The 24,696-nt window shown below is 36.1% G+C and overlaps 1 protein-coding gene across 7 annotated transcripts in view; it reads left to right on the forward strand.

The window, feature by feature from the left end:
• Positions 1–24,696, forward strand: part of chb (CLIP-associating protein) — a 723,643-nt gene that overhangs the window by 50,262 nt on the left and 648,685 nt on the right. For all 7 annotated transcript variants that reach the window (XM_090405359.1, XM_090405362.1, XM_090405366.1 and 4 more), the window contains exon 4: positions 6,087–6,130. In XM_090405359.1, coding sequence (XP_090261485.1) covers positions 6,087–6,130 — 44 coding nt within the window. The remainder of the gene's footprint in view (positions 1–6,086; positions 6,131–24,696) is intronic.

Raw genomic sequence — 24,696 nt, forward strand, 5'->3', positions numbered from 1 at the left:
GTTTCCTTGACTTGTTACTCACTTCAGAGGGCAGCATAATTACTAGTTGTTAAAGATTCACTACAGTGATTTGAAGTAATTGTATTCATTGCTCTCTTGATTTGATATAAGGGAATAGTCAGTTTTTGTTATAAATCTGCTAAAATAATTTTATTATTATTATTTACATGATTTGAATTTGCTGGCAGAATTAAGAGACAGAAATTTATTGCTAGATTAGCCTGCAATTTGCTGACAAATGCTTCTTCCCCCCCCCCCCCCCATTCCACTTCTTTATTTTTACACCAGAAAAGTATCTCTATCAAATTTTACACTATCATATTTCCAGCATGTTATGATTTATTATGTGAAGTGAATATACATTGCTTTGCATGCAGTGAATTGTTTTGTAAGCAGAACAGTCACTCCATATAGGACATACTTGGGATTTGCAAAAAAAATAATTTTTTAAAAAAAATTATTTTTGAATAATGAAATAGAATACAAAAACACAATAAAATAGTATAATGCATAAACCAGAATATTTACATATACAAATAGATAGCGATATGCAGTAAGTAAAAGGAATTAAAACTAATTAGCTAAATGATTCTAGAGCAAAGATTAAATAATTAAAAGGATGATACTTCTAAAATTTTACAAATTGAGTAAACTTCATAAATGCTGTTTTCTAGACACTAATCCACAAGTCCAAAGATAAAGTGACCTTTGAGGAGGGGGTGGGGTAGAAAGTAAAATTCTTGAAAAGCTAAATTTTTTAATGAAATCAATATGATCCTTGACTTATTATTTACACAAACACAAGTGTGGAAGTGATGACTGAGTACACATTTTCTTCAGGCTTTTTTTATTTTTTTAGCAAGAAAAAAGTTGCAGCTGAGCAATGACCACTGCCACTAATAAGTGGCAGTGGTTATAGCTAAGCTGCAACTGATATTTAAGTCTAACTCTCCCCCCACACTTTTTCTTATTACAGATATAAGGACAATCTTTACATCTTCAGATGGTGGGATTCGTGTCAAATGTTTTTTCAAATACTCGGAAACTGCACACTAGAGATGACTACTGTTGCACTATGCATAAAAATGGAAAATGAACCAAAAATTAAATGCAGGACAGTTCAAAAGTTGGAAGACGGGAAGGCTATTTGATAATGTCAGATGTTGTCGATTTTCACTTCAGCTTAAAATAGTTTAAAAAAGGAGGAGGATAGCATAAGGACACACGATAGATTGCCATTGTTTCAAAACCGGTCATTGAAAAATAATAAAGATCACATATATTAGAAGATGCTGGTAAGAAATTCAGAGAAGAATTGGAGAATAAAATAAGAAATAAAGAAGATATATCTAAAGAGACTATTGATGCTAATGCAAAATGGAATCAACTGAAAAACTTGATGTATGAAACAGCTGCTGAAGAGAGGTTTTTGTGGAAGGGAAAATAATTAAGAAGCCATGAATTACAAATGAAATGATAAGAAAAATGGAGGAAAGAAGATGGGAAAATGTAAACACTGGAGAGGAAAGAGGAAAATACAAAGTATTAAACAGTGAACTGAGAAGAGAAACTGATAAAGCAAGAGAGGAATGGATAAAAGGGGATGATGCAATAAAATGTTTGAAAAAGCAAAAGAACTTCCAAATATCAAAAAGAAAAGCATAAGAAACTGCCATTAGAAGATAAGCAAGGAAAATTAATTTATGATATTGAAATACAATGCCAAAGATGGAAGGAATACATCGAAGAATTTCATCCAAAAAATGAAGGACCAGAGAAAATTGAATTAGAAGAGCAAAGTGAAATATCAATAGAAGATAGCTGTCCTGAAATACTAAAGAGAAAAGTAGAAGCAGGAATTAAAAATTGGAAAGATGGAAGTATTGGATGGAATACCTAGCGAAATCCTAAAACACTGGAGGATAAAGGTATTACAGAAACATGGAAACCATGCAACCTCATTTACAATGAGGTTGCATGGTTTACAATGCATTTACAATGGCCTAAAGATTTCAGAGTATTCTTATACCAATTGAAAAGAAAAACCATCCTAAGTGCAGAGACGGTGACTACAGAACTGTAAGTATAGTCTCTCATGCCTCTCAAGTACTGCTAAGAAGATTAAATCGACAACTGTATAATAGAGTGGAGTATTTTCTAGGGGATGATCAGTTTGGATTTTGAAAAGACAGAGGAACTAGAGATGCAATTAGAGTAATGAGGATCATACGTGAAAGGAATATAGAAGTAAATAAAGAAGTTTATACATGTTTCGTCGACCTTGAAAAAGCGTTTGACATGGTGAAATGGGAAAAGCTGATGGAAGTGTTATTCAAAATAGGATTAGATTGGAAAGACAGAATGTTAATCGCTGAATTATATATGAACCAGACTGCTATACTAAAGACAAAAGTAAGAAAAACTAAAAAATGTGATTGGTACAGGTGTAAGACAAGGATTGCTGCCTGTCACCGACATTCATTTGCAGAAGAAATGATAAAACAAGCATTTGATGAAGAGAAAAGAGGAATTACTATTGGAGGTAGGACAGTACAGAATATTAATTTGCAGATGATCAAGCAATATTAGCTAATACTGAAGATAGCATGTAATGAAAAAAATAGAAAGTATATTGCATAAAATATGGTATGAAAGTTAACACAAAGAAAACAAAAGTGATGAGAATATCCAGGAAACCAAAAAGCGTTAAGGTGATGATGAATGGAGAAAATGTAGAACAAGTGAGACTATATAAATAGTCTCGTAATCTAATTGCTGGCCTGGTTGGCCGAGTGGTTAGTGCATCCGCTCTCTGGCCAAAAGGCTGTGGGTTCGAATCCTGCCATGGATGTTTGTAATTTTCTGTGAAAATATTAGTGGTGGTGGTTGGCAGTAGAGAGTGTTAGTGTAGGTCAGGGCTGTCCAAAGCACTGCCTACGGGCCGCATGTGGCCTGCAGTGAGATTTTGCGCGACCCACCTGTGGGTTTTGATTTTTAGGAGCGAAAAAATAAAATAACAATTTGAATAGAATGCGTATTACATATTTTAATGCTATCACTAATCGATAATCTCGATGTTGATAATTTTATTTGGTGTTTTTACATCACTATATACCCATGTGTTTTCCAAATATTAGATGTGTCAAAGAAGCTTTGTTACACTGTTTTGTTCCAATGTGCGTGATTAGTGCGCAATTAGTGTTGTTCGTTTGTTCACCTTTCGAGGTTGTGTAGCTACTGTTCACCAAATTACTAGATACACATTGTGATGCAGCCCTCAGATAAATTTTTTTCTAATGCGACCCTCAGATTACCTAAGGTGGGATATTCCTGGTGTAGATGATGATGAAGGTACTTGCAGTTGGTGGATATGGAGAGTTGTAGAGTAGGTGCCCTCCCTTGATGAGTCTTTGGACTCCCTGGAGGTATCATGTAATAATAATAAATACATTGGTAGTATAATACAAGAAAATGGAAAATGTGACATGGAAACAAAAGAAAGAATTAACAAAGGAAAATGTGCATTTTATGGAAGAAAAATTTGTTTATTAATAAAATGAATAAAAATTTAAAAAGGCTTATTAAGTGTAATATTTGGAGTATAACTTTATATGGGTTGGAAACATGGACAATGGAAAAAAGAAGCTAAAATGTTGGGGACATTTGAAATATGGTTATGGAGAAAATAAAATGGACTGAAAAAATTACCAGTGAAGAAGTATTACAAAGAGTCGAAGAAGAAAGGAATTTACTAAAGACCATAAGACAAGGAAAGCATAATTGGAAATGTATTAAGAGGAGACAGCCTATTGAAAAGAATGATAGAAGGAAATATTGAAGGAAAGTGACCAAGAGGAAGGAGACTACTAATGATGCTTGATGATATAACAAGCACAAGAGGATATCAAGAAATGAAGGAGGAAGAGAATTTGCTGAGATACTGTTTGACCTGTCAAGAGACATAACACTAATGAGGCTGATATTAGAAGAGAATGTTGATATGTCTACAATAGATGTTTTTCTCTTTGTTGCCACTTGATCAGCATTATGGAAGAAAAAATAATATATTAAAGTAAGAAGCAGTGGTTATATCACACTGAAAGTAATTTGGAGAAAAGAACAAACTTAATAAGCAGTAAATATCTGCTGACAGGATGTGTCGTCGTCAGTAGTCATCATGAACACGTTCCATCATAAAATTTCATATAAGACTTCATACAAGAATCACTTCATTGTTGAAAGTAACTTCAGGCTGGTTTAGGATCACTATACAAGAGTATGGTGGATTTGAATTAGGAAGCAGCTATCATTTAGTTTTGAGTAGTATAAAAATTTATATATAATATTTTCATATTTGAATATCAAATATGAGCAGTTCTCAGCAGTGACTGCAATATAAAAATGTTATTGGAGAAAAAAATGGAAAGTTTGAAAACAAGAACCAATATGCGTTAAAAATAGACGAGACTACTGATATTACAAATGATGCGCAGTTAATATGCTACATAAGATATGTGCATTATAACAACATTCATGATGATATTCTGTGTGTGTAGAACTTTGCCATCCCGAACAACTGGAGAAGAAATATTTCACACTCTCAATAATTACATAATACACAAAGGTTTCAGTGGGAAAAATATATAGGCTTCTGTTCGGATGGAGCTCGCTCCCTTACGGATTGTTTCTATGGTCAAGGAAGTAGCTCTGGATATGAATTGGGTACATTGTTTCATACATAGGAAAGCATTAGTCTCCAAAGGAATGCCACCAGAATTTAAAACTGTGCTATACAACACTGTTAATTTTATGAAGGCTCGACCATTAAATAACAGATTATTTTTATACTCTGCGATGAAATGGACAGTGAATATATGCAACTTTTGTTTAATTCTGAAATTCGCTAGCTTTCCAGGGGCAAAGTACTAACAAGATTATTTCGTTTAAGGCATGAAGTTTTATTGTTTGTAAATGAACATAATTCTTATTTTGCATCATTCCTTGTTGCCAAAACATGGTGATCAACTAAACTATCCTATCTTCCAGGCATTTTTTTGAAATTAAATTAACTAAATCTCTCCCTTCAGGGATGTTCTTTAACTATTCTTGAAACCTATGACAAAATAAAGGCATTCGAGGAAAAAACTGGTGTTATGGATTAGTTAAGTAAAAGACAGTTTGCACCTTTTCCAAGGTTGGAATCCTTTTTTTAGCGGAAAATTATATTTTTGTTGCTCCTGAATTTCTGAAAGGGTCTGTGATCACCTCAAAACTCTGAAATAGAATTTTGAAATATATTTTCCGAATAACTTTTAAGAAATTTCTGTGGGTTTGCGATAAATTTCAGAATTATAGTCATGAGAAAGACCTTTTGTTATCGATAAAAGAACAGTTATTTGAGCTTTCAAGTGTCAGTGGTCTTAAAATGCAATTCCCTGATCTTGGTTTGGCTTGATTCTGGATCTCGCCTTCAGTGAGAAGTGAATTTCCCGAATTATCGGGAGAGGCATTGAAGATCGTCATGCAGTTTTTTTTTACAACCCATCTTTGTGAGAAAGGATTTTCATGATGCCTTCAAATAAAAGCAAAATACAGAAATCGTCTTAGTATTTTGCATGTGTGCTGATCATTGACTGAAGTTGACCATATTGAGCCAGATATCCAGCAACTCCGTAAGGGCCGAGAAGCACAACCATCATTAAAAGTTAGTAGTAACATGATTATATCGTATTATTTATTTCTTTAATAAGAATTAAAACTTTGTTCAATGATAATACACTTCTAATCGTTTACTTCCAATTTAATTAATTGTTTCCATATGTATTCAAAACATGCTTTTAGATTTATTATGTTATAAATGGCACAGTTTTCCCCAAATGCTGGTAATCCCCCACATAGGTTTTTAAAAAAATTACATAACTTAGTGGTCCGTAGAATTGTTTTGAGCATTTTACTGGTCCTAGGGCTTAGAAAGGTTGAGAAATGTCAATTTAGTTAATACATTGAATTTTTTGGAGGCATTATGTAATATATCTGTGTAAATATATGAATATGTGGTTACTATATACTTAATTTGTTACTTCTAGTATTACCAGCTGTCGTAGATCGCATGGGAGATAGCAAAGATCAGGTAATTTTATTTATTTTCTGTTTGCAGTTGTGTACTTTTTTGTGCATTTGATTGTGATGTATAAAAATGCCCAAAATATCCTTTTACCCTTATTTTATTTTTATTATAGTAAATTATAAATTTTATATTTTTATTATAGTAAAAATATTTTTCACTGAATAATTTTTAGATCACTTTTCTAAAGTGAACATATTAACATACATCTGCATGTGTACATGCAATGATAACTGCTTGTTTTGTATAGTTTGATATCAACCTGCAGTTATTCCTGCTTAAGTTGGGCCAGTGCCAGAGTGCCTTCTAATTTTCTTTGAACAAATATTCTTATTTGTAGTCACTTTTATGTGAAGCTTATTTACATTGAACTGTGATAGTTGAAATAGCATGTTCAAATGCCTGAGTTATCTCCTAGAGAAATGAAACGATCTAGCTCTATTCTCAATTCTTCTATCTGATTTCCTTGCCTGCTTGGTATAGGATTGATATTGTAAACATGGAATGGAGACCCTGAGATGGTATAGTATGGCTGTTTGTCCCTTAAGGTAAAGACAAGCAATTATAACATAGGGAGATCAGCAAAGATAAGAATAGATGACCATGTCTCCTTCAGTTAGGTAAGTCTAGTCATGTAAAACTGCTATTCTTACTGTGTATTCAGAATCATATAAAAGTTTTACACAGAATGACTGCTGCAAATGTGAACATTTTTTTTTCAAAAAAAAAAAAAAAAACAGTACGAAGAACTGGCACTCCTACCCAACTTAAACAAGAATGATTATATATTGGCATCAAAATTGTGAGAAATAGTTATATTGAATTACTGAAGAGTAGAGAATTTATATAGATCTACTATATAAACCGTACTTTGATTTGAATTTTTCATCAGAACTGGTTGTTTCCATATGCCACATGATATCTGTTTTTATGTTAATCCCATATATGAGAGGTTGAGTGGTTGATCAACCTATGGTACGTTAGTTGCATAGGCAGAATGTTGAGAAAGAAATTTCTTCATGTTTATTTGAAAACCTGCATTGGGAAATGCATATAGAGTGAAAGAGGAGGAAGAGAAATTTGTTCTGTGAGCATGGAGTTCAACTGTTAAGGGGTGGCTGCTGCATGCATAACAATGGAGTGTGGGGATTATTGATTCTAGTTCCGATGACAGTTACCATGGAAGTATTTACAGATGCATTGCATGGAAACAAAACATCTGTGTGAAAGTGGATGGAGTGAATTGATAAGAGACATCATTAATCTCTCTAATTGCTCTACTATATTGAGCTTAGTATTTTCAGAAAGCTCCAAGAGGCACCACCCCAAATGTTAGAGCAGTATTCGATGGTTGTGCAGATATATCACCAGACTGAAAACATTTGAATTATAAATTTAAGCATTCAAAGTGTAATTGGTTTTGAATGCAATGTACATTATCCATAGTGTCTGGTGTGTTGATGTTTAGTGATGTGCTTTGTGAAATGTTAACTGTTTTGAGCTTAACACAGGTATGTTTTGAGTGAAGTAATTAAAATGGTATACCCATGTAATGTGTGTGTGTCATGTGAATTTAGGAACATAATCATCTTGTTCAACTTATTTTACTGATAGTTTTTAATATTGTTGTTTCACTAAGAAAGTGGCTCCATGATTACCAGATTTACCAGTGATTTCTTTTTTGGAGGTATAATGGAGAATAAGCATATAGAAACATGTGCTCTGAATGACCTGAGGACAAACATCAACACAGCTGTGTGAAGAGTTAGGGTTAATCAGTTAAAAACTTTTGCATAAAAGGGTACATGAAAGTGACACATAGGTTCATTTGCAGACAAGTTACTAGTTGCTGCCTGATTGGCTGAGTGGTTAGCATATCCGCTCTCCAGCCAAAAGGCTGCAGGTTTGAATCCCGCCATGGGCATGAATGTTTGTGATTATCTGTGAAAATCTAGTGGTAGATGGTGATGGTGTAGATCAGGGGTTTCCAACCTTTTTGTTTCCTAGAGCACATTCTAAAATACCAGTAGGGCGACAGGCACCATCTTTTTTTTCCAGCAAATTTTTTGAATTCATTTGTTAAATGAATACATACAAAGTTTACATTATAATCAAATGTTTTATTACTTAAAATTTTACATTATATAAAAATTTAAATATATATATAAGTAAGTTAGTGTGATCTTTGGCATTGCATTTCATTGGCCAGTGCTTCATAATTAGGAGAATATGATGATATTCCAGTTCTTAAACTGGAATGAACAACTTTGAATGCGCGTCTACTTTACATTGTACGCGTTTAATACTCGTCATGTGTCATTAATGCATGCATCATATAGCATGCCACGAATTGTTGCGTGATTATTTCGAACTCTACACCACACAGTTGAACAGTGGCGGGCACACACAAATTGGTCGACGGGCGCCATGGTGCCCGCAGGCAAAGGGTTGGGAACCCCTGGTGTTGATGATAGATGTGGTTGGTGGAGACAGAGTTGTAAAGTAGGTGCCCTCCCTTGATGAGGCTTTAGACTTCCTGGCGGTGTCATATAGTAATAATGTCAGAAGTGTAGAAATTAAAATATTTCAATATGTTTTTTTATGATACTTTTCTAAATTACCATAGGTTAACGGACTATCATTTCATATTCTATCTAGGTGGCATGTTTTCATCATCCAGTGAAATACCACCATTCTGCTTTTTTGAGTTTTTTGAAGTGGCTACTACTATGTTGTTCCAGAGTGCAACCTCCCAACTTCTGTCTTTTCCCCCTCCCTTTTTTCTTCCTACATGCAGTGTAGGTGATGGCTTTGCTGGTAATGCTCCATGCACTATTAATATTCAACTAGGGAGCCAATATCTGCTCCATTTGCAGGTACAGCAGTAAAATGCAAACATTTTACAAGCTGGCTGGCAGCCACACAACGTTGCTTTCTAACATCAGCATAGTTACTACTATTTGAGTTAGAAGCTCCCATTGTCCTGAAGGAACAAACACATTCACAGTAATACTGTATTGTGTAGTTATGCATGTGGTTTGAAATGCTAGATTTATAAATGTTCAGCATTTATTGCAGTTAATGTTCATATTTTCATTATTGTTGATATTTGAAAAAAAAAAAAACTTGTAGACCTTGGAACTCGTAAAGCAGGAACTGCCTGTATAACAAAAAGAAAAAAAAACCCAACCAAAATAACCAAAATTTCTTACAATACAAAACACTTCCACATCTATTTCATCAACGTACAAGGCAACAGTACAAATATTGATGATATACATTTGCAGAAATCAAAACCTGATTTACTTAACTTCAGTTGGCATCCTCCATGGCTACAGTCCATTTCAACACTGTCAACTGCATCTTGTGTAATGCATTCTGCAAAAAAGTGAGGAACATGTGCTTTCATCAAATCTGATATCTTTTGCCAAAGGCTCTCTCACCTGGAATCCTCAATTTTCAATTTGTTCTGATTCAAGATTTCCTTATCTCATTTTATAGCTTTAATTTGCTTCCTTTACTCCTCCCACTGACATCCATGCTGCTCTTCTTTGACTGCCTATACCTGAAAGTTGATTGCATATAAACTAATTATGCAAACTCTGATATTGTCTCTCTAGTAGAATTTTATCTATAATGCAAACTGGCTCCCTTTCTCTGATCTCACAGATCAAGCTGGAAGGGAAGCTGAATCATTTGCCATAATCATAGTCTGTCACAAATAGTAAACCTACAAACCAGAATACCAGACAGTCTTCATCATTCTTCCAACACTATGGATGTTTGTCCTCCTCTTGGAAACGCTGATCATAATCTTCTCCAAGTCTCCTTTTGTATACCTTATTCTCCTCTCAGACCAGCTTAATATCCCATGGTACTACAATTGTGCTTACTTTGATGACCTCCAGAATTTTTGTCTTTTCCATGATCAGATCATTGTTTTAGCTCTCCTGATCCAAACATATACACTGAACTAATAAATGAAATACTCATCATTGGAATGAGAGCCTTCCTTCATTCCACTACACAACTCAACCCTTATTGCCTTGGTTTTCTAAAATGTGCCTCTGAAGTCGAGGATAAAAATGCAGCACATGTTCAAGGGCTTAGTCAAAAACTTCAGGTTCATATATTCATCTTACACAACAGCCTGAAAAAAGTGTAAAAAATTATTAACAATTCCAAAGCAGACTTCATAAGAATGAAATGCAATAAGTTTCACTCCTGTTTAACTCTCAGTCGAGCCTTCTGGTCCCTTGCTAAGGCTGCTGGGCATAACTTCTATCCTTTCTTGTTCTCCTCTTCCACATCTTTATGGCATGTAGTAACCCAAGGATAAGGCAGACGACCTCTTAGCATCAGTATTTTCCTACAACTTTTGTTTAGATGACCAAGGTAAATCGCCTTCCACACTATCGCAAACTGCCCATTGCATGCTTCCTCTGTTCTTTTACCAGAAAGATATGAGGAAAATCCTGATTAATCTTGGTACTAATAAAGCTCTGATCATTATATTACTATTATTACGGGCAACTCCAGGGAGTCCTTAGACTCATTGAGGGGAGGCCCTAAACATGATGTCCACACAACTATTTGACATTCTCATAGTATCTATCATACCTTGCATTGAACTCACTCACTGTCATAGCACCCACAACAGACTCTGGCAGCTTATTCCACTCATTTACCACTCTAAAAGTAAAGAACCCAGCTCTAACACCTTTACTAACCACACTTTTGCCCAGTTTCCATGGATGTCCCCTAGTCCTCCCACAACCAGCCCCGTTCTCAAAAATATCTTCTGAATTAATTTTATAGAAACCCTTCAGTAATTTGAATGTCTCAATCATATCTCCCCTCCTCTGCCTATCAACCAATTTTTGCAACCCACAAATCCTCAACCTGTACTCATACGGTTCATTCCACAGACCTGCTATCATCTTGGTCACTCGCCTCTGGATCCTCTCCACCTCCTCCCCATCAAGAAGAAACCTAGGTGACCAAATCTGAGCACAGTAGTCTAGATGGGGGTCTTATCAAGGCTCGATACAGAGGAACAATAACCTGGTTGTCAACGTATTCTTCAGCAACCAAGTGATTTGATGAGCTGATTTGGCCACTTTTGCAATGTGTCCCCTAAATTTCAATTCCTTATCCACCAACACTCCTAAATCTCGTGCCTCATCAATTTCCTGGAGCACGGTTCCACCAATGCAGTAAACTGCCGCCAATCTTTTCACCCCAAAATGCATAACCTTACATTTTGCCACATTAAATTGACATCCATTCTCCTTAGCCCAGACCTCCAATCTATCCAAATCATCCTGCAAAATTTTGACGTCATCTGCATTCACTATTGCCCTACCCAACTTCGCATCATCCGCAAACAAATGAACTGTTCCTCTCAAATCCCTTCCTATATCATTTATGAACAAATTAAACAGCAGTGGTCCAAGAACAGATCCTTGTGGCACACCACTAGTCACAGGCCGTCTTGTGGACTCTACTCCTGAGTAAACCACTCTCTGATATCTCTCCGTCAACCACCCTCCTATCCATCTCACCAACCCTATGTCCATTCCCATATGCTGCAATTTACTGATTAGAATTCCATGTGGTATCCTGTCAAAGGCCTTAGCAAGGTCCAGTAGAATCACTGTAAACCCATTACCCTTATCCAGTTCAGCCGTCACTGTGTTATAATACGTGAGCAAGTTACTGAGCTTTTTGTGACCTACCCTTCACAAAACCATGCTGTCCCCGATACAGTATCCCATTTTCTTCTATCCAATCTTGTATTTTCCTCTTGACTATTTTCTCTAAGACCTTGATAATGATTCCTGTTATGCTAATTGGCCGGTAATTTTCAACAGCAGCCTTGGAACCACCTTTGTGCAGTGGAACTATTTTCCCCTCTTTCCACCCCTTTGGGACTGACCCAGTCCTGAGGCTCAAATTAAACAAAATGGTCAAGGGCACTGACAATTCTTTGGCCGCTTCACTTACGACACGAGCTGGTATACCATCCAATCCCACAGATGTATTGACATTGAGGTTCTGTAATAGACTAGTTACCTCTACTTCATTCATCACAATTCCGGTATAAGCTGTTGGTTCTTCCATTCCTGCAAAGTCACCACCTGGATGATATTCTCTTGCAAAGGGCTCGCTCAGTAATTCCACAATATCGACTGATTTGGTTACCTCCCTACCCTCAGCATTTTTTAAGATCATTCAACCATGAGCATTTTTCCTTTTACCTGTAACATATTGAAAAAACTGTTTGGGATTCTCTTTAGCCTGCATGGCCAATGTCCTTTCGTAATCTGCTTTTGCTTTTCTTACCACCCTTGTTACCATCCTGGCCTGAGCTTTATACTGTTCCTGCGCCTGATGGTCACCTTTCTCCTTAAATTCCCTCCACAATTGTTTCTTTTTTTGCAGCTCAAGCTTAATAGTGTTATTCATCCATTTAACCCCTACTTGATTTATTATTCGGACTCTTTGTATACAGTCAACCATTGCCTCCTGCAAACAGTTCTTAACCACCTCCCATGCACTATCAACATCCAGCCCTTGCAGTTTTACATGCCATGGCATTGAGCCAAGCACACACCTAAGCTTGTCATACTTACCAGCCCGGTAATTCCACATGTACCTGTCTTAATTGTAAATTTGACTCCTTTAGCCACCTCCCAAGTCATGACCTTATGGTCACTCTCACCAATTGGTGGCAACACGGTCATGTTCGTTACAGCCACATTCTCGGTTGCAATTACTAGGTCCAGCACTCTCTGCCCCCCTGGTATTTTCCAATACATGTTGCCATAGATAGTTATCCCTTAATAACCGCATAAAATCCAATTCCTTCCTCCCATGTGCCCTCTCTTCTTTCCAGTCAATGTTACCTAATTGAAATCACCCATAATAATTACCCTCCTTCCACTCATTTCTTCTATTTGCTTATGCATACTATCCCCACCATCCACTCCATCACCTGGTCTATAGCAGCACCCAATTGTATATTTTGTTCTGCTAGATTCTATCTCACACCAAACAGCCTCAAATGTGCTTTTTCCCCCATCATGCAGTTCAACTTCTATACTCCTTGGCTGAAGCTCATCAGCTATCATCAATAACACTCCTCCCCCCTTTTTATTCACCCTGTCACTCCTGAACATGCTATACCCGTCGCATTCAATCCCACTAGCTTTATCATCTTCTGTCAGCAATGTTTCACTAATACCGACAACCTGTTGCCTGGAAGTGCCAACCATGGCCAAAAACTCTTCCTTCTTGTTCCTAATACTCCTGGCATTAGTGTACATGAATCGCAGAAGCCCATTTGTCCCATCCCTACTTTGATGCCTTATACTAACTATCCCATTCTGATTTGTTGTTTGTCGTACTCGCTCGGGCATAATATACTCATTCATACACTTAACTGCCCCCCTAAAGTCTGTATATCTACTCCCCCCCCTCTTAATAAATCTAGTTTCCCTGAGTCTGTACATCCACTTCCACATCATTCATCAACACTCTTTCAAGTCTCCGTACACCAACTCCATTCAAATGCAACCCATCCATCTTATATAAGTCCTTTCGCCCATCGAACTCATTCCACACATCCACAAATTCCACACCACTCTCTATGCATAACCCACGCATAAAGTCATTGGCAATTATGGCCCTCCTTCTAAACACTTCGCTGTCATACCGCGGTAAGATACTCACCATCCTAACTCTCTCACTCTTCTCTTTTGCTACCTCAAACAGCTCCCTCACATCTTCTATCATTTCCATTTTGTCCTCTTTCAAATCATTCGTTCCTGCCACGATTATCATCTCTTTCACCCTCTGTTTTTGCAGTCGAATAGATTCGCTGACGTCCTTTATGTTCGCACCTGGCTGGTAAAACTTCTTTAAACTCTCAATCATTACGCCTCTTAATAGCGAATCCCCATACAGCACTCGCTCCTTCATTTTATTGACGTTTGCGAATGTTCTATTATTTGCCGTCACAGACTTCCGCCGGTTATTTGTCGGTACGTTCAACACACATTTTTCCATACACTCCAGTTGTCTTTTAGCTCTGTGTATCGCACCATTCAAACGGGCAATTTCGCTACTCGCATTTATCTCACCATTTTCATTATTGATCAAATCATCCATTCTTTCTGTGTTTCTACCTTCATTTACATTTTCGGCGACGCTCTCACACCTATCTGGCACTACCACGCAATTCTCTAGCACACCGCCATTTTCTACATTCTGACTATCATTAACGATATCACTCTCGACACACGAAACACGCTTGAAGTCTTCATTCTCTTTACACTTTTTACACATATTAACTTCACTATCACTTTCTAACCAGACTCCCACCGCTCTTTGCAAGGCATACATCTCACAGACAGCACATTGCATAAATTTGTTTACATCAAAACTCTTAAACAAACATGGCGACCTGGCTGCCATTTTTTTCTTTATCGGTGCCATGTGTTCGCTATCTTTTCTTAAAAATAATAATTAAAATAACAGAAAACACGCAAAAATTGCACAGACACACCAAGAAACAAAAAGCAAACAATACTACTTAAAATTCTAGTAAAATATCTAATGTTAACACAAAATATTACTAATCTTTTCAGGAGCTCTCGACAAGCCGACGATCTAATCAGTGCGACACCAAGCAACCAAATATTGTATCAGCAAAAATTCGGTTTAAACCAAAGTGGCTAAAAACACATAAAATTGAAAATTCTTACCAGCCAAGCTACAAAATTTCTTCATTACAGGATCCTCAAGTTAGACAACAAAATCAAAAATGCACAAACTTAAAAGTAGAAACCACGCATGAATCAAGTGACATAGAAGATGAATGGGAAAATTTGAAACAAATTCTCACAAAAGCAGCAACAAAAACCTTAATAATAAAGTGAAATGGATTAGAAAAAGAACACTGAGACTGGAACAAAGAAATAGAAAATATAATAAAAACAAAAAAGAAAAGTTACCAGAAATAGCTAAATTCCAAAACTATAGAAGCAGAAATAGAGTATAAAAGAAATAGTGCAATTGCAAAACGAGAAGTAAGTTAAAAACATGGAGAAAGATGGAACAATTTTGTGACAGAACTAGAAAAGGATTTATTTAAGCCAGAACCCAAAACTTATAAAGTAATAAAATACATGAATAAAGGAATAAAAGAAAAGATAAAAATACAAACAATAGATTTAGAAAAATGGGTGACCTATTTCCAAAATCTCTGGACTGATGAGAACAATGAAATAAAATTTTATAAGACGAAGAATGACCTAATAGAAAATATCACAATGTTAGAACTGAAAAATATAATAAAGAAGGTGAAAAATAGGAAAACACCAGGAGAAGACGATATAAAATTTTTAGATATGGTTTGGATGTCCGGAAAAACTCCTAACTCTTGGGAAAAAAGCACTGGTTATCTCAATCTATTAAAAAAAAAAAAAAAAAGAAATAAAGGTGATTGCAATAACTATAGGGGAATTAGTTTGCTGAATACAGGATATAAAATATATGCAGGAATATTAAGAGGCACTAAGCAGCATTGTACAGGATAAACTACTAGAAGAACAAAATGGTTTCTGAAAAGGCCGATCTTGAATGGATCCAATTTTTACTTCAAAATTATTAATAGAAACGAGAAGAGAATTTCAAAAAGAAATTCTCTTCACACGTGGCCTTTATTGATTATGAAAAAGCCTTTGACAAAATTAGTAGACAAAAATTGTTTAAAATATTAATCGATTTAAACATACCAAACCAACTTTTACAATCCATTCAAGAAATATATATACAGAAAATAAAATAGCAGTTAAATTAGAACACATCTCAGAATGGAAAGATATATCAAGAGGAGTACGACAAGGATGTACTCTCTCACCTCTGCTTTTCAATATATATATATATATATATACAGGGTGTTCGGGATAAATTTGACAGTTTCGTAAGGAAAAAGAAAATCTTCTTTGTATCTATTAAATTTAATGAATTGACAAAAAAACATTACAGGCAGAGTTAATTACAATACTATCAACAAGATTTACTCAAAATAACCACCATTAGCATCGATCACAGCTTCAATTCTGCTTCGGAACCTCGAACAAGCTGATGCTACAGTCTCCCTGGGAAGGGCCGCAAAAACTGTTTTAATTTTATCCATTAACTGGGCTTTTGTATTACTGGAAGTGCGATTGGTGTCTTTTTCAACTGCGCCCCATACAAAATAATCCATGGGGTTAAGGTCTGGGGAGTTTGGAGGCTAAACATTTGGACTGGTGAAGTCGTAGAAATTTTCAGACAACCATTTTTGACTTTTCCCAGAGGTGTGGCAAGGGGCCGAATCCTGCTGCCATACATATGGCCTACCATTGGCTACCCTTGTTATCCAGGGCTTGACTACAGTTAGCAACTCCACGAACAAAGCCCGAATTCCAATGCCAGGGTTCTTCAACACCTGTTCCTGCAGATTTGCGAGGAATTCTGCTGTACGAACGCAATCAGATCGTCTGCTAGGGATCTTTCTTCTTGCTACATCCTCGTAGTGACCATTGCAAGTCTCTAGTTCATGCCTGATTGTTTTTACTGTATTCAGGGAGCATTGGGCAGCAGTCGTAATATCCTTATTTTGATGGCGGGCACGAATCATCATGATACAAGTTATTCTCTTCCATGATTCAGGTGGGTTCCAGCTATCCATCCTTTCTGACATCTTGTATATGAATCAAAACATAGACTCTATACGGAATCAAAACATAGACCATAAAAAGGAAGGATGAAAAGCAAATTCAAACAGCAGAAATGAAGATCCTCAGAAAAACAGCTGGATATGCCAAGTGGGACCACAAAACAAATGAAATCTTGCAATCCCTGAAAATAAACAATTAATTACTACAAAAGACAGTATAAACAAAAATGGCTAGAACATTTAAATCGAATGGACAACAGCAGACTATCAAAAATATTATATAGTTACAAAATAAGTGGAAAAAGAAGAACCGGAAGATCAATAAAGAGATGGCATGAGACCAGAACAGGCCACTTGGCCTAAATTCCATGTTAGGAAGAAGACTAATAAAGCTCCTGATCCAGATGGTATTTCTCCATTTGTACTTGCTCAAAACTTGTCCCAGAATTAATAGCCATTCTGTATTGCCTATATAAACTATCATATTCATCTGGCATCTGTCCACCAGCATGATGTAAACATTTGTCCAGTATGTATGCACAGGCCTCTTGGAGACAAACAGCAGCCATCATTAACAACCAGCTTCTTTTTTTACCTGTAGACCCATCAATTAATTAGCAATTACCAAAATGGATTCTCCAATTTTTATTCTACAGCAGATCACCTCACTAAATTTACCCACCTTTGGACAACAGAGGTCATAGAAAGATCTGGTAAAACCCACGTGATTGATTTTGATATTTCAGAGGTATTCATTTGTGTTTTTTTCAGTGAGGCCTCCTGAGCAAACTTCCATCTTATGGTCTCCTTTCTACACTTTGTGATTAGATTGCAGCTTTTTCATTGGTTGTTTGTTGCTTGTCATGGCTTTTTGGCCATTGAGACTTATTTTTGTCTCTTTGGTCTTATAAAAGATTCTGGTAGGAAAAATAGAGAAATCTATCATTAAATGCATCAGATATAAAGAAAATGAAAATGCTGGACCTTATTTGAAAACATAGAGTAGGAAATGAATTCAAAGATGAAATGTTTAGGAGAATTTGGAGAAAAGAGCAAAGCTTATAATAATGGTAAGTATTTGCTGGATTTTTAAGGACATGGGCATCATTACTAATATTTCTAAATTCACATAAAGAGAACAAGCAACGATTAAGAAAACTTGATAATGATATCTTCACACTAGTTAAGGATGCGATTGGTATCCTTAACCATTGTGTTGGAAAATTTGATTTAGGAAGTGGTTACTGTTTAGAGCAGAATAAAAATGGATATTATTATTCAGGCCTCCATGAAGTCAAGAGACTCATCGTGGGTGGTCCTTCCTAGGAAACAGTCTATCATACCACTCTGTGAACTCATTGATCGTTCTTGATCTTGCCACTCTTTCAGGCAATGCATTCTATGGTCCCACCATCCTTTACACAAAGAAAATACTCCTCACTTTCTTGCTCACAGCTTCCTTTTGTAACTTCCAGGGATGGCACCTTATCTTCGCTCCTTACCGCTTCTCCGCCAAATGAAAGAACTCCCCAGTGTCCACCCTGTAATTATCTCAACAGTTTAAAAGTCTCGATCATATCACCTCTCCTTCTATTCACTAAACTCTGAAGTCCACATTCCCTCAGCTGATCCTCATAACTAACATTGTACAGTCCTGAAACCATCTTTGTTATTTGCCTCTACATTCTTTCCACAGTTAATTTATCCCCATCAAATCCTGGGTAAACTTGAGAGCAATAGTCTAAGGGTCTTATACAACGGAATGATAACTCTTCTATATCTCCTGAACAGATCAGGGTCTTATAAAATGATAACTCTTCTATCTCTGCAGGTCAGCGTCCTTCTCGGTATTGCAGCAAACCTCTGGGTTACCTTCACTACCTTTGCAATATGCCCCCTGAATTTCAGTTTTCTATCAGTCATCACCCCAGATCTCTAGTCTCCCTACTTCCTCCAGTACAGCTCTTCCAATAGAGTATGCGGTCTCCCATCGATGTATCCCAAACCTCAAGACTTTACATTTTGCTGCATTAAACCGACACCCCCCACCCACTTGCCCATCTGTCTAGTTTATTCAAATCCTCTTGCAGGGTGGCCACATCTGCACTTTTACTAATAACCATTCCAGCTTCACATCATCTGCAAGCAACTGAATATCCCAATCCATTGACAATGTCATTGATATAAAGGTTAAACAATACAGGTCTTAGTACTGAGCCCTGTGGAACCCCACTTGTAACCTTCTGCTTCCTGAATATTGCTCCACCATACACAACTCTCTGATACCTATCAGACAGCCAATCCTGAATCCAATTGACTAACCCGACATCTAAACCCATGTGCTGTAATTTAAATATCAGCTTATCATGGGGCACCCTGTCAAATGCCTTTGCAAAATCCAAAAAAAAAGGCAGCGTATGCCTTTCCCTCATCAACTACTCTTGTCACTTTATTGTAAAAGGCAATCATATTACTTAAGCAAGAGCACCCCTTAACAAATCCATGTTGATTCTCACAGATAACATTACCCTCATCTACCTAGTGCTGTATAGTCTCTCACTAATTTCTCCAAGACCTTAATAAGTACTGATGACACACAAACTGGCCTATAATTGGATACTACCAGTCTGCAAGTAGTGTCTAATTATCTACTGCCTTTATGCAATGGCACTATCCTACCTTCCTTCCATTCCTTGGGTATCTTTTCCATAGCCAGACTTACATTGAAAAACCAGGTCAGAGGAGCTGTCAGTTCTTTAGCACATTCTCTCAAAACCCATGGTGAAATACCATCCATTCCCACAGCTTTACTGACATCCAGAGTACTCAGTATTTGGAACATACTCTCCTCTAAACCTTAAACCTTCCCTACTCCTCTAGTATTAAAACCTTCTTCTACAGGATGAAATACTCCAATAAAGTGCTTATTGAACAACTCCCCTATGTCTTCTGCATCACTTACTCTATTCCTATTTTTATCTTGCAATGTCATTCTTCCACAATCATTTCTTCTCCTACTGGTCATATAGCTAAAAAAAAAAAAAAAACTCTCTAGGATTTTCTTTGGATCTTAGTGCCAATCTCTTCTCATATTCTAGTTTTGCCTTCCTCACCCTACTGGTTACTCTCTTGGCTTGAGTCTTATATTCTTCATGCATCTGCTCTCCACCCCTCTTCTTATATCTCTTCCTGCAGTTCCTGTTTGATATTGTTTGTCATCCACTTTACACCAAATTGTGTCTGCGTCTCCACTTGTGGAATACAGTTTACTATTGCTGCTAACAAATATTCCTTCCCAATCACTAATGATATTCTGGCCTTCCAATTCTGCCCTCCGTGGAACTGCCCCAAGTTGATATCTAAGACTATTATAATCACCCGCCTTATAATTCCATATGTTCCCTTTTCTTTGATACTCCTGCATGTTTATTCATCTTCCAAGTCAGAACCACATGGTCACTCTCTCTCTCCAACTGGGGGAAGAGATATCATCTCAGTTATCAGCTCTTCTGATGCTATGATCAAATCCAAACACCTCTTGTTTCCTCTATTATATGTTGCCTAAGACATTTGTCCCTCAAGAATTCTAGAAATTTCATTCCCTTATTACTACATGTCTCACTTATACTGCTGTAGTTAAAATCTCCCATAACAATCATTCTTCTTGCACTTGCCAAGCTCAACTGCCTAAACATCTCCTGCTCCCCACCCTCTGTACTCCTTAGCTTGTAGCAACACCCCACTAAATATCCTGTCTTGCCTGTCTCTACCTCACACCATATGCTTTCAAAACTATTAGTGTCACTGCCTTCCAAAGCCTCCACTCTTAGAGGACATAAGTCATTACTTATAAGCAGTACTGTACCACCACATTTTTCCCTCCTATCCTGCCAAAAAATGCTGTACCCTGCTATTTCTATTCCTGTTATTATATCATCTTCCATCAACCATGTCTCACTGATCCCAATAATTTTTGGTCAGGCTGAAGCCATCAGTGCCACCAATTCATCTCCTTTATTCTGGATACTCCTGGCATTAATATAGAACATAAAAATGTCACTGCTTCTATACTTATCATTATCTCCTCCATATGAGGGGAAAAAAAAATGCTCAAAAATTTTAAAAATGAAGTTAAGCAGCTTTGAGAAGTAAACTATATTGGGAGAGGGGGGACAATTGAAAACCAGAAACAGGCACTAGAGACCATCATCGAATTCCTGACATGTATCCTCAAGGGATGTATGGGATATTATGATAGTATTACATGAAGAACTCGCACCATTACTAACTTCCTATCAACAATTTTTCTCCAAGTCGATCTGTTATATGTCAATACTCCAACATTATCAGATCTGTCTTCTAAGACAGATCTGATAAAGACATTATCAGATCTGTCTTCATTTTACTGCAGCGTTTCTCAAGCGGGGTTCCATGAGACATTGCTAGGGGTTCCACGAGAAATAATAATGAATAGCAGTGGTAAATAAATGAACTTAAACGGTGGAAGAAAATAATAAACGTTCTCTGAAAGGAATAAATTTGAGTTTGCGTTAGTTGTATTTACTCCCACTAGGATGCGAGGCAGTGCTGTCTGTGATCCACTTATCATACGGCAACTGGAGCTAGTTCTACTGGTAGCTAGTGTCGCTTATGAGTTAGTGCAAGCAAGAAACACGAGAAGTGTAGACGGTCTCTTATTAATCCTATGTGTTTTCTAGCATGTAGGTACTTATTCACTCATTAATATGAAAAGCTTGTATGTTTTCTCTGCTAAACTCCACTTTATGGTGATCATAATTTTTGGGAAGGTTGCTCCTTTATTTCAGGTTGCAGTCGATAGTTTGAGCAATTGATTTTTGTTATTTCATCAATTTATTAGTTATATTGTTACAAATTGTGCATTTAGGTGTTATGTATTTATGAAAGTTAGACTCAAATAAATAATAATTATGTTTAAATAATTACTGGGGCAAGACAGTACGAGAAATTGAAAATATTCCACTTTCAAACAGTATGATGTCAACGTATCCATTATGTCAAATGACGTTGAGGAGGTTTTTTGGGAAAAACTGAAAAATAGCAGTTTTTCCATCCAAGTTGATGAGTCATCAGATTTTACCAATAACTGTTACATTGTTCTTTTGTAAGATTTGTTAATGAGGGTGAAATTCAAGAAAACTTTCTCTGTTGTAAAGAATTACCTAAGACAAGCAGAGGAATAGATATATTCAATATTTTATTCTCATATCTGAAAACAAAAGGTCTTCTTGGAAGAACTGTATTGGCATCTGTACTGATGGTGCTCCATCCATGGTGGGCTCCATAAGAGGTTTTGTTTCTCATGTAAAAGAAGAAAATGCTGATGTTGTCTCGACACAGTTTTATTCAGAGAGAAGCGTAGATGTCAAAATCTCTTGGAGATGAACTGAAAAGTTTTTGATGATGCCACGAAAATCTTTAACTTCATTAAAGAAAGGCCAGTTCACTCCAGAATGTTTAAAAATCTGTGTGAAAACCTGGACAAAGAGCATATAAATCTTTTGCTCTATACAGAAATCCAGTGGCTAAGTAGAGGAAAAGTTCTAAATAGGGTGTTTGAGCTAAAAGATGAATTGCAAAGATATTTTCAAGAAAATATCTTTGCAATTCATCTTTTAGCTATTCAAGAAAATAAACATGTTTATTCAAGAAAATAAACAAGATTTTGCCAAGTGTTTTGAAGATCAAAAGTGGGTGCCAATGCTAACCTATTTAGCCAACATTTTTCATTATATTAATATGCTGAACAAGTCGCTGCAGGACCCTGGAGAAAATATATTAACTTCAAGTGACAAGATTCTTGGATTTAAAAGAAGGCTGAATCTTTGGAAAAATCATGTTGCAAAAGGGAATCTTTATTTGTTTCAATTACTGGTGGGACTTAAAAGTAAAGAAGGATATCATCAAAATTCAAGTCTTATTGTAACCCACTTGGAAGAACTGATGATAAAAATCTAATATTATTTTTGGTCCCTTTATTTTCCACACAAATGTATGATTGGGTGAGAGATCCATACTCATAATCTTTTGCTCATCCTGAGACCTTGACTTTAAGAGAAGAGGAAGAACTTTGTGGGCTGCAATCTGATTGTACATTCAAGATGAGATTTTTGACCTATCCCTGGACAAGTTCTGGATTTCTGTTAAAGAAGAGTATCCTACTATTCATAGGAAAGCAATAAATATCTTGCTTCAGTTTTCAACGTTTTACATGTGTGAGCAAGCTTTTTCTTGTTTGACAAGTATTAAGAGCAAAGACAGAAATCGTCTCCTTTCTGTTGAAGATGAAATCCGTGTTTGTTTATTTAAAATCCGACCCTGAATTAAGTATTTGTGTACCAAAAGACAAGCACAGGTTTTACATTAGAAAATTAAACTTTATTATTCATATTTGTTTCAAAAATAACAATTCTTTGGCACATATTTTTGTTTATATGAATTTACTTTGATTTATTTTATTATTTTGAAATTACAAATAAACGATAGTTATTATAGCACTTATTATTTGTTTTCCTCATGATCTTTAAATTCATAAATAATAAAGAAAGATACTAACAATGATATATAATAATTATTATGTAGGGCTTCCCTACAACATGGATATTATTTCAAGGGTTCCCCAAGGGCAAAAAGGTTGAGAAATGCTGTTTTACTGTATCAACCATCTATATCTTGGTCTTCCTCTGGGTCTTTTTCCTGCAAACCTGGCAGAGAACACTTGTTTTGCTAACACATACATGGTTAGCAAACCAGGTTATATGTAAGTGACCATATAGCAGATTAGCTTGCTAACACATTCCTGGATACTAACAAAGTCAAGTTCTTTCCTAATATCCTTGTTTTTAATATGGTATTACCATTGATGCCATCTATTCATGCCCCTAATCTTTCTCAGGACTCTCATATCTCTACTCTTTGGTCAAGTGTTTTATTTCTAATTCAGCTATCAGATCCATAAATTAAAATTGGTTTGAACACTGTATTGTATACACAGGACCGGAGCATAGTATTTTTCTTGTGTGTGCGATTAATGTTCGGCACCTTTCCAAAAAAGTTTTTTTTTTTTTTTGAATAAAGTGTGAATAAAACGAACAGGAAATGAAAAACAAATGAAAACCACTTTACAGTATAATGTTACCTACGGATTAGTCCTGCGTATAAGAATTTTTTCCAGTTATATAAATTTTCAAAATAATATAAAATAGTAATATAAAGTTAAGAGATTTATTCAAATATTCTTTACATTAATTTTGCTAAAAGAAACTCATCTGGCTTTCATTTTAGTGAAATCCTTCACAGTACATCAATGTTGATAGACTGAGCAATATTATTTTCTATTGAAATTAGTGCCAAACCATTTAGTTTCTCTTGACTCATGCTTGATCGCAGGTAGTTCTTTATTAATTGTAATTTAGAAAATGTTCTCTCTCTCTTAGCAACTGAAAAGGGCTAAGTCAATAGTATTCTCGAAGCAATCAGTGAATTTGCAAAGAGTTCTTCAAGGTTGTTGTTATAAAAATCCAATTCAAAACCATTTCTGGTGTACTATTTTCTCAAATTTTTCTAGATAATAATTTCAGCTCTATTTGCAGTTCTTCTGCTTCAATGTCCTTGTTTTCTTTGTCACTTAATGCTTTTTCTAATGAACTACATTTTTCTTCCAATTGTTGGTCTTCCATGTTATCACATTCTGTAATGTTGTACAAAACTTCAAAGGGCTCCAAAACGCTACTAAATGGCTGGACCACATGTATTTGATCTGATGAAAATTACGATACGGCCCTTGGACGGAATCAAGAATTAA

The sequence above is a fragment of the Typopeltis vanoorti genome, chromosome 15, assembly GCF_054136105.1.
Source record: "Typopeltis vanoorti isolate ZY-2024b chromosome 15, IOZ_Tvanoo_1.0, whole genome shotgun sequence".
In the NCBI taxonomy this organism is placed as follows: Eukaryota; Metazoa; Arthropoda; class Arachnida; order Uropygi; family Thelyphonidae; genus Typopeltis; species Typopeltis vanoorti.